Source organism: Erpetoichthys calabaricus, chromosome 4 (assembly GCF_900747795.2).
Source record: "Erpetoichthys calabaricus chromosome 4, fErpCal1.3, whole genome shotgun sequence".
Classification (NCBI taxonomy): domain Eukaryota; kingdom Metazoa; phylum Chordata; class Cladistia; order Polypteriformes; family Polypteridae; genus Erpetoichthys; species Erpetoichthys calabaricus.
Window position 1 is genome coordinate 217,514,046 of NC_041397.2, and position 12,483 is coordinate 217,526,528.

General features: G+C 34.5%; 1 protein-coding gene across 2 annotated transcripts in view; it reads right to left on the reverse strand.

Annotated features, from left to right (window-relative positions):
- Nucleotides 1–12,483, reverse strand: part of tenm4 (teneurin transmembrane protein 4) — a 679,712-nt gene that overhangs the window by 196,458 nt on the left and 470,771 nt on the right. For both annotated transcript variants that reach the window (XM_051926453.1, XM_051926452.1), the window contains 2 exons: nt 10,765–10,979; nt 6,994–7,204 (listed from right to left, as the gene is read on the reverse strand). In XM_051926453.1, coding sequence (XP_051782413.1) covers nt 6,994–7,204; nt 10,765–10,979 — 426 coding nt within the window. The remainder of the gene's footprint in view (nt 1–6,993; nt 7,205–10,764; nt 10,980–12,483) is intronic.

Below are 12,483 nucleotides of genomic sequence, written 5' to 3' on the forward strand. Positions count from 1 at the left end.
TCCACTACTCTTCCCCATAACTTCACACTGTGGCTCACCAATTTTATCCCTCTGTAGTTACTACAGCTCTGCATATCCCCTTTATTCATAAAAAATGGTTCCAGTACAGTTTTTCTCCATTCCTTTGGCATCCTCTCACTTTCCAAGATTGCATTAAACAATCTGATTAAAAACTCCACTGCCATCTCTTCCACACACCTCCATGCTTGCACAGGTATGTCATCTGGACCAATGGCCTTTCCATACAAATCTTTAATTAACATGTATAAGCAACAAAATTTTAACATTTTAACATGTAATTAAATCTACAGAAGATTAAAAAAAAAATAAAAACATCCACTAATTTCCCAAACCTGCTTTTCTAGATCAGTTCTAGGAATACATGGTACCCATCTCATCAGCCTATTTTTTTTTTTTGGTTTGGATAGTTGTGCTCTTTTTCATACAAACTGTTCACAGCTTTCTTCAAAGTATTTTCAGCCTTTTAACAAAGGAGGCAACTCTATGAATACATTGTTTTTCTAATTAATCTTAGTATAAATATTAGTGCATTTTCAATTAATTATTTGCTCACTGTGAAAATCTACATTTGCCCTGTTTCCAGCATCAAATGAACAAGACACACTAAGAATATTTCATTGAACAGTCTGAAATACTGGCAATTGTTGGAACAATACTTTGCAAGCATTTAACAATACAGTAAAATTTCATTTAGAAGTGATATTAAACATAGCGTGGATTTAGATGGAAGACAAGACTCTTATAGCTAGCAAATTTACAACACCAGCACGTGTAATATGCGTGTAAAAGAGAAGTAAAAGAGATCTGATGAGCGTTATGGAAAATACAGAATAGTAAAAAAAGCGAACTATAGCAGAGGTATGGATTTGGGAAATGGGAAGTAGAGATGTTAATCTGTTCCTATTTTTCATTTCTAACATCATTATTCTTTGTTAATCTTATAAACATCTTAGATACAATTAGGCTGTGATAGTACATTTTTATCTAATATATGAGGGCAATCCCAAAAGTAAGGTCTCCTATTTTTTTAGAAATACAAACAACCGTTTATTTTCTATAATATTTACATCATTTTAAAGGTTAAAGAATTATTTATTTTTCTACATAATCGCCATTTCGGTCAATGCATTTTTGTAGACGCTGTGGTAGTTTTAGAATGCCCATGTCATACCAGCTCACCGCCATGTCCTTCAGGAAGCGTTGAACCTCATTTTTCACCTCTTCGTCGGAGCAGAATCGCCTTCCGGACAAATGTTCTTTCAACTTAGGGAACAGGTGGTAGTCACTGGGTGCAGAGAGCATCCAGAGTGATCCGCCGATCTTTACGCATGTTTTCCTCAACCTTAGCGACTGTCTCGTCGGGAATTGACAGTCTCCCGCTCCTTTGTTCGTTGTGAATTTCAGTACGACCGGCTGTAAACTCTCTACACCACTTGCGAACGTTTTTGACATCCATACACTTCTGTCAATTGGCGATGAATTTCAACCGGTTTAACGCCTTTTGCGTTCAAAAATCGAATAACTGCGCGAACTTCACACTTGTCGGTAGCATTCAACGAGAGCTCCATTTTCAAGGGCTGCCAAGCCAAGATTGAGCATCCCAGCGAAGCCGTGCATGCGTGTTTGGGAGTGGTGGAAGCACCAATCACAACAGTGTGGCCAACACCCGTACGAACAGTTTCTCTACGTCTCCACCGCTTTGGAGACCTTACTTTTGAGATTGCCCTCGTATATCTACTCTTAAAACATCTGCTGTCCTTTAAATATAGTATTATTGAGTTCAAACATCCATTAGGTAGATTACTTTATCATGAAAAAAAAGAAGAAATACGCCAACCTAAGTACTGACCCTTCTCAAAAAAAGCAATTTCTGGTAAATAAATGACACAGATGAATTAAGGGACTATTATCACCGCTAAATTGGGAAAAACACAAAATGGAAAAAAATATATAAAAAAGTGTTTCCAAAGATATAGCCAGCATGGAAATATATTTCTTCTAATGGTGCAAACTCCAATAAATAAAGCAAAAAAAAAAACATAAAAAAGAGAACTAAGAACTATGCCTTATATTTCACTTGATATAAAAGGAAGTCTTTCTCTAGCATTTTTTTGTTTTTAATAAAATAGGGTCTCTATATTGTTATGTTTGTTAATCTTCACAGAGTATTGTTTATTAATCATTTGTGTGTGCACAGAGAAGTTTTAAAGGGTATAGACTTTTACATTTATGTGGAATGTTCAAAGATTTGAAAAGGCAGTAGAATTTATTTTCTTATTCTACTATATGACACTTCTTCTTCTTTCGGCTGCTCCTGTTAGGGGTTGCCACAGCAGATCATCTTCTTCCATATCTTTCTGTCCTCTGCATCTTGTTCTGTTACACCCATCACCTGCATGTCCTCTCTCACCACATCCATACACCTCCTCTTAGGCCTTCCTCTTTTCCTCTTACCTGGCAGCTCTATCCTTAACATCCTTCTCCCAATATAAGTGATTACCTTAATGTATTTTTCGTTTCTCCTAAACAGCAATGAGAGCAGAAAGAAATGAAATGGAAACATTTTCATTTGTGTCAAGATTATCAGATTTTTTTTCTTCAGAAAGAAATACCCTGATATTCTCAAAAAGGATCTGCTCTTGAGTTTCAGCAGAGATCTCAGCAAAGTCACACAATGCGCACAAATTTTTCAAGTAGTGTGTTGACATTTTTTTGCAGTTTTAACGTATTTGCATTGTGTGCTCAGTAACATATGGAAAAATGTATAGGCAATATATCAGTGTTGATCTTTTTTACTTCAGGAAAGAAGATTGGTTGTATTGGGCTTCATTTTTACTTCTCAAGGAAGTTTAATCTATTTTCTTAATACCATTCAGCGTCTCAGACAGCCAGACCTATCCCAGCAGAATCATGAACCAGATGCAAAGCCGGAACCATCTCCAGACAGGCTAGCAGTCTACTGCAATGGTTACACTCAGTCATGTAGGCCAATTTAGAGTTGCAAATCAGTTTAACTTGCATGTCTTTCTTTAGACAAACCAGGAAAGTACAAATTTCAATCTGATACAGACAAACACCAGGCCAACATTCAAACCCACTTACTTGTCCCTAGACCTGGGATGCAAGAGCATTAATCCCTGCAACCCTGTGTGTCCAATAGTTCATAATAATAATAATAATAATAATAATAATAAAGTCCACTGAAGTTCAACCTCTCCTCTACACGATGCAGACTGGGAAACGCAATCATAATTTTATTTATGAGAGCGGCTAAAGAGGCTCTAACAACATACATTCAAAAATGCCAGAAAAACTTAACAGATTACCATACCACATCAGTCATCGAAGCTGAGGTTGAAATGTCTGCTACTGGAACAAACTCTACCCAACAAGGAAATGAGGATTATCTTGCCAAGGATGACACTCACAGAGGCTCTCAAAATACACTACCTGAAAACCATCAAAAGTCAACCAGAATTAAATGCTCAAGGGAAGAGTATAAAGATGTGATCGAAACATACTTCAAAGATGTAACAAACCCAACAAGATTGTCACAACAGACACGTACAACATTTGGAGTGAAAAAAACCCAACATCAAGATCCAATATGACCACCAATAATCTTGAAACACCAGATGGGGCACCATGAAAAACAAGAGAATAACAGAAATTGAAATTCAACAGGAATAAAAAAATGTCTCAAAAACTAAGCCCCAAAGAATCGATTGTAGTGGTAAATGCTGAGGAAAATTAGCAGAATGATGAAAAAAACTAACCAAAAACACCAGATCCCCAAAATGCTAAGAATAATATTGACGAAGAAGTAGAGGAAATGGTAGAAAGCATCGTGAGAAAGTGGAAGTTTGTAAAAGAAACTGACATTGATGAAACCCCATGAAAACCAAAAAATACACACGATAGACATTCAAAATCAGTATTACAAACAGCGAACAGAGCAATGATGACTATCAAGAACTGGCCTGGGCATAAGCTGTCCCTTACTGAAGTGAATGAATTATTTTATATTGCTGCCTCTGCAGTCAGTGACAGCTTGGGCATAAAAACTAGTAAGAAGGTACACAAGCAAGCAAATCAACCACAATGGAAAAAACAAATTGAAAAAGGAATCCAAAAGATATGAGGAGAAATTTCAACACTCCCCAAAATTAATACAGAAAACAATGTGATTATGAGGAAAAGAAGAGTCCTCATGAGAAAACATAACATCAAAAACAAGAATGACATGCCAATTATCATCGAAAAGCTTAAACAACAGCTGCAAGCGGAGCCACAAAGAATCAAATGTTATGAAAAGAAACAAATGTTCTTCCACCAGAATAAAATATACAATGAAAACACCCAAGAATTATCAAGGAACATCGACATCAGCGAAAAACTCAAGAAAGAAGCAGTTAAATATTTCTGGGCCAATATTTGGGAAAAGGAAAAACATCATAATGAAAATGCTGAGTGGATAAAGCAAACAGAGAATGAAAACCAACAAACACCTGAACAAAAGTGGCTGGAAATAACCACAGAAGAAACAAAAGCAATCCAGAAATCAAGCAACTGGAAGGTTCTTGGGGAATGATAGCATAACAAACTTCTGGCTAAAATACTTGACACCACTAATAATAATAATAATAATAATAATACATTTTATTTATATAGCGCCTTTCCCATGCTCAAGGCACTTACAGAATAAATAAAGAACGGCAGAATATACAGTATATAGCATTGTACAAACCAGATAAATAAACAAAGAAGATTAAGACAGTAAATTCTGAAAAAAAAACAGACAACATAATTGATGGTCTCGCACACACATACAGGTTACATGAGCATCTTGACAGAGAAGTAAACTGAGAGAAAGGTAATAAAGTCAAGTAGAGCTAAAAGCCTTCCTGAACAGATGAGTTTTGAGTTGTTTTTTAAAAGAATTCATGGAGTCAGCTGACCTGATTAATTTTGGTAGGTCATTCCAGAATCTGGGCGCTATACAGCTGAAGGCCCTGTCACTACATGAAGACCTGACTTGTGCGTACAACAAGATCAGAGAAAATCCTGAGATGGATAATAAAATGCCTAAAAATCTCCAATTTTCACCAATTATGATAGCCTTTATAAGAACCAGTATGACAAAATCAAAGACAACCTTCCAACTCAAATACGACAAGAGAATCTTAACAGTATGACCCATTAATATCAAAAGTGGAATCTTTCAGGGGGACTCTCTCTCTTCTTCTCTTTTGCATTACTCTTGCTCCACTATCCTCTCTTCTGAACAAAAGTGGCTATGGATACAAGACAGGCAACAAGATCATCAACCACCTGTACTACATTGATGACTTGAAAACCTTAGCTAGAAATGATAATTAATAGAATAGCCTACTTACCATTGTTAAAGACTTTGGTGGTGACATCTGCATGGAGTATGGCTTTGACAAATGTGTCAAAGGAACTTTGAAAAGAGCAAGTTAATAAACACTGAGACCATCAAGGTTGATCTAAGTACTTTCATCCAAGATTTAGAACAAAAGAGCACATACAAATATCTTGGTGTGAAAGAAGGAGATGGAATACAACCCTCAAAGATGAAACAGAAAATTCAGAAAGAATATTACAGATAAATATGACTGGTGCTTAAATCAGAACTGAATGCTATTAACAGAATAGATGAAATCAACACTCTTGTAGTTCCAGTCGTCACCTACAGTTTCAACATCATTAACTGGAAAATAGAAGAACTAAATAAACTAGACCAAAACACAAGATAACTGCTTACAATGGAAAAGTAAATGTGGATAGGCAGTACCTCCCAAGAAAATCAGCTGGAAGAGGCCTTACCCAGATTGAGGCCACATATAAAATACCGTACCAATGATTGCTCTGGTGACATACCTCGAAAACCAAGAAGACAATGTCTAAGATAGCCAGAGACCATGAAAGAACTAAGAAAACATCATCAAAACATCATGAATCTGCCAAATTCAGAAGAGAATTCAATATGCCAGAGATCCAAACAGCAAAAAACAAGCCAATTATTAACTATGTTCAAAAAACAAAAATAGAAGCCAAACATCAAACCTTAGAACAACTAAAAAGCAAATGGGAAGAAAACCGTTACATGGACAGTACCCAAAACAAATAAATAACAAAGACGTGGACAAAGCCCAAACAAACCGTTGGCCAAAAACAACAGGCCTTAAGTCAGAAACTGAAGGTCTCATCATTGCTGCTCAAGACCAAATACATCATGACCAACTATAACCGAAATAAGATCTTGAAAGATAGCACAAAGCTGATGTGTAGGATATCCAACAAACAAAAAGAGAAAATAGACCATCTAATCTTGGGATGATCAGAATTAGCCAAGACGGAATACATACAAAGACATGAAAAAGCAGCAGCATACGTTCTTTGGGCAATATGCAAACTACTATAACATCTAAGTCTATGGCAAATGTTACAAACATGAGCCGTCAACGGTAACTGAAAATGGTGAGGCGGTTATATTATGGGATATACCAATACAAACTGATAAAGAAATCAAGATTATAGACCTAATAAAGTAGTGAAGGACAAGAAGGAGAGATCCTGCCTACTCATCAACATGTCTGGCCCACTGAAAGAAACACCTCCCTAAAAATACAGAAAAACTCTCCAAATACAAAGATCTGAAAATAGAGAAAATGTGGGGTATGAAAACCACAATAATACTAGTCATAATAGGTATTCTCCGATTTGTCAAGAAAGGGATGGAAAACTACATCAACAAAATCTCTGATAATATCAAGATACAGGAGATCCAGAAAATTGTCCTCCTTGGCACTGCTTAAATAATAAGAAGGACTTTATCCATCAAGTGAACCCTCATACCCTCATGGTAGCCCTAAGCTCAAGGGATAGACTCGGCTTCATGAGTGAATAGAGAAAGACTTTAAGGAAACATGATAATAATAATACACTTACCTATTACAGTAGTTATAAAAGAGACTTGTTCTGCTTCTTTCCCATCATTGTATACAGCCAAGTGCCATATTCCTGAATCTAAATATTGGATGAATCCAGTGTCATGATTGGTTATTGGAACTAAGCTACGATGCTGCCTTTGTGGTCCTTCCAAGCCCCGGACCTCCTGTGCTAGTAATCGTCGTCCATCTAGCAACTCCACAAAGTCAAACTAGAGGAAAATAAATTCAGATATGTAATTTTTCAGGCAGTTACAGGCTATAAGAAACTGTCATTGGAGAGTTGTGTACATATACACATTTACACACACAGATAGATAGATAGATAGATAGATAGATAGATAGATAGATAGATAGATAGATAGATAGATAGATAGATAGATAGATAGATAGATAGATAGATAGATAGATAGATAGATAGAAATGCTTAGAAGTGGTTAAGAATTTTTCTGAGACAATTACTAAGGTTCATCAAAGTAATTTAATGTGACACTTGGTAATAAAGAGCTATAATTTTATTGACCATTTTATCCCCATTTCATTTTTGCATTTTTTGAGCTTGTGTGTAACAAATTAACTTTAAAGATAAAGGAGTTGAAATTTGCGCCATTTTTTGTTAATAAAACAATATGAAACTGGAAAGTGGTAGACCTATAATTAGAATTTTAGCACAGTATGGAACAAGCCAAGTATGTGTGTATGTATGCAAGTATACATGTATTTTCTTATATCTAATACAATAAACCAATACCATGCCTTTTCCATGTATCACTGTGCCATAACATACAGTACTTCAAAACCATAAACAAAGACACAGTATTATAATGCACCAAATATCATTGTATATTTTTTGTGAAAAACAAATCAAGTAAATTCAAAGGTCCAATGTACAGTATGTAGTGTCTCCCAAAATACAAACACACTAGCTACACTAATTATTACATTTCTTATCAGATCAGTTAATCAAATTTTACTTTGAAAAGAAGAATCTTAAACAAATAATTTACCCCCTATGCAGATAATCACAGTTCTTTTTAAATGCTTTTAAAGCAAACAAATTACTTTGGAAATGTAGGTAGCACTGCTTAAAATAAGATATAAAATCTCTTCATCGCGTTACTGTGTACAAGAATGAAATCACCATGTTACAAATAAAAGCACTTAAGCTTGGCTAGATTGCTTATTTAAATATAAAGAGTGCCAAAGAAAAACATGTATATCTGTAATCATTTTCATCATAATCACTTTATTTTCTCAATATCTTGAAACCATTGTTAAATAAAGGAAGAAGATGCTTTAATGTTCACTGGCAACTACTATAATGCAACCAGTAACCTAGGAATCTTAAATGCGTTGGAATATCTTATTAATCAACTAAATATTTGACATTATGCAGTATCAGACCTTAAATAGCGCATGTTAAAAAAATCACATTTTAGGGCAGAAGTACTGTAGGACACTTACTTTAAGAGTGTGTTGAGAATGTTAACTTAATGATACACCTAATCAATGTAATGTATAACAAAATTATGTTGTCTCTTATTTAGCGAATATTATATCATCTTTGACAATTCAACCTAGGTGAAATCAAGCACTTTATAATTTTACATATGGGGAAATGTTTTAACAAACTTTCTATAATACTTAAGATAGAACTGAATAATGTCTTGGCATATAATCATTCAATTTTGTATCAATTTAATGTTTTTACTTCATTTGGAAATGCTTAACATATTTAAAAAAATCTAACAATACTGCATAATAAAGGCTAATTAAAAGTTAATCTATTTAAATACTGTTATTAACAAATCATCAACCATGAGTAACACTTTCTGATAATTATGTTTGATGTGTGTACTACTTTGAAAGTGTGTTAAAGTAAACAAAAAACAGTTTACTTGATTGAAAAAAGTTAAAGTGTGACCAGATGATAAACATGCTCATCTACATTTCATGGAACCATTAATACTTTTCCAAGCTAGCTTTTTTTTTATTAGAGCTTAGCAGTGAGCTATCCTGCAGCACTGGGCACAATGCAAAAAAAAAAAAGACCTTGGATGGCAGGAGACAGGCATGTCATAAGAACACAATCCCTCAGCCATTGATTAACCTAACTTACATGTTTTTGGAATGTAGGAGGAAGCTAAATAGCCAGCAAAAACCAATGGTGAATGCATAGAGAACTTGCAAACTGCACACCAGCTGTGCATGGGTGTGTGGGATAGCAGCATTAACCACTGTATTACAGTGAACCCTCGTTTATCACGGTTAATCCGTTCCAGACTCTACCGCGATAAATGAATTTTCGCGAAGTAGGATTCTTTATTTATAAATCGAATATTTTCGCAGTTAGAGTATAGAAAACTTGTTTACGACCTTCTAAATACGTTTTTTAACATTATTAGAGCCCTCTAGACATGAAATAACACCCTTTAGTCATCATTACACTTGTATTACCCAATATATTAGACAAAATAAGAGAAAATAAGACATATTAGACGTTACAAATATCATATTATTATTGTTGAACTGTACATTTAATTACACACACACACAGTTCTTACACACAACCACTAACCTATGAAGGCACAAGCTGAGTAGGAGAGTCTTCACGTTGTAAGCTGGAGCGCTAATCGCACCTTAAAGGACACAGACGCCCCTGGGAAAACCCCTGAAACAGCTGACAGTCTACCTTCACATTGCTCCTTACCCTTCTTACTTGCGCTATAACGCGCGATAAACCTCTCACGCAGTACTCTGCTTACTTAAAAGTATTGTGTAGCGCCTCTTAGCTTTGGAATTGGTTGTTTTGTTTCTCTCTCTCTCTCTCTCTCTCTCAGACATTCTCTGCTCTTGGCGGAACTGCCATCTCTGACTTGTCATGGAGCACGTTTAAACTTTTGAAAAGAGACAAATGTTTGTTTGCAGTGCTTTGAATAAAAAATTCTTTTTTTTCTACAACCTCCTGCGTCTCTGTGTAAATCTGTGACCCAAGCGTGACAAGGTGGTGCAGTATCTTCAGCAGGTGCGTCATTGTCTTCTTCCGCTGAAGGAGTACTAGGCAGTGGGTGTCTGGGTGCACGGCTGAAGAACATCTTGATAGGCAGTTGCTGGGGCTGTCTTTTCATATGCGTGAGGAAGCTTTTGTAGGGTATTGCCATCTTTGATCATATCCAAGAGTTTCACCTTCTCCTGGTTGGTAAGCATCTTCCTCCGGCGCTTAGTTTCATTGTCAGAAGGCTTAGAAAAAGCAGCACGTTTAGGAGCCATCGTGGGGCTTAGATAAAGGTTCTCAGAAAGCGCATGCGTAGTGACGTAAGCGTGTATGAGAAAAAATCGCAATAGAGTGAAGCCGCGAAAGGCGAAGCGTGATATAACGAGGGATCACTGTATTGGAAATTAACAATTAAAATATTTTTGAAAATCATTTAAAAGTTTAACAGGTACAAAATATCAGTCTTGTATTTTAATAATGTGATACATATTAAAACAACTTTTTTTGTTTTAGATAAAAAAAATTGTATGTCTTGTAAACTATTGTCTGCTGCAATTGTTTCAACTAAAAATCAAACATTTATTATCACCTACTGAATGTAAAAAGTAAGACTTTTTAGGAAGTTGTACAATAAATACATTATTATTAATTATAATTGTATTTTTCATTTTTAGCCAGTATAGCAGGTTCTGCTTCAGCACTATTTCAAACAAACAGTGACTAGCATATACAGCATAGGTTTAAATAAAAGGTGTGAACATATAAAATAATAATCACCTGTGTATGTGATGGAGGAAGGCCTCTTCTGCCATAGATGCCAACAAGAGCATCTTTTCCTAAGGATACATTGAACTTTAGATACATTGGATGATCAATGAACACTTGGGAACGCCAAAATATACCAGGAGGAATCTTCTGTGTAACCTTCCTTCCAATATCAATTTCTCCCATGTCTATAAAAGTTTCTTCTGGAAAAAGACCATCCGGTTTTCCTATAAAGACAATGTTATTTGAAGTTGACGCTGCTGTTAAGCATTGATATAATTTACAAGCATATAAAACAAAATTACTTAGTCTTGTGTCTTACTGTTCATTATAAACAATTGAAAAAGTAACAATAAATGTAGGAGGCTAAAACAATTACAATTAGTTTCATCCAGTTTTTATACAGTGGGACCCATGTGAAATTCCAGATTTTTTACTCACTGTTCAAATACTTTCAAAAGAACAGAATGCAAAAAACATGGAAAAAAAATAAAACAAATGAGAAACATGCAAAAAGACTGACATTTATAATAAACAACATTATGTGCATTAGTTATTTTAAACGCAGTTGGAAAAAAAAATGATTTAATTCTTAAAAACTGAACCAGGATTCTGCATGCTCATAAATTTTACTCTAAGAAATCAGACAAATGGTGTTACTGTAACAGACTTTACTAAGATTTTAATAAAAAGATAAACAAAAATACTGCATATTCTGTCTTCTAGTTTGAATTAATTAACTAAACACAAACACTGCATTGTTGCAAATATGCTCAAAATGTTTACTACTACAAAAATTTCACTGCTTATGAAATCAGAAGTGATCAGAATCACTTTTTATTAAGCTCTGAGGTTTAGCAAATGGCAAGCATATGCTATTAGCCCTGGGGAAATTACTGCAATAGACTATTTTGTTCACTTCATCGTTAACATTCTTTAGCACTATTTCATTTAATTTTTTTTTGTTACAGAAATCCCAGTCAATGCAAGAAACTTTTCATAAAGATTACATAGGCATTTTGTAGAAAGCAGCCTTGTGAACAGTAGAACTGCACCTTCAAAGTATGGAAATAGGTAACGGCTGGAAGATGAATATCTGGAATAAGCAAAAGGGGGCTATAGAATAGTGCCACTGTCCTATTACTTCAACTAATAATATATTAAAATGGGCCAAAATCCTTCTAGTAATTAACTATGAATTGTGTATCTAATTGTCATGACAAATGTGTCAGCAGTCTATTGGTTATGTTATATTACATTATACTGATTATATGCAGAATGTTGTATTTTCAGCCTAAATGACATGTTGTGAAAACAGACAGTTAAAAAATGGATCCAAAAAAACATTTCATATTTTAAATAATATTACAAATGTAAACTTTGTAATATTTTTATGATTTACACGCACTTGTGTAGGTTATCAATGACTAAAGCTAATTTGATATAATATAAGGAAAGTGCATTCAGGTAACTGCTTTTAAATTAAGCTTTATTGGTAATAATAAAAATTAGGGTTGGGAATTGATTAAAAAAATAACTAATCACACAGATTTATGCAATTAATCACAATTAATTGAATCTAACATTAAAACATGTAATTATAAAATTAATACATAAATCATGAAGTAATTAAACACTGAATAACAAATTCATTGTAGAATCAACACAAAGGAATTTAAAAAAATTAATGACAGTTTAAACTTAAACAATGACCTTAAACCTGAACTTCCA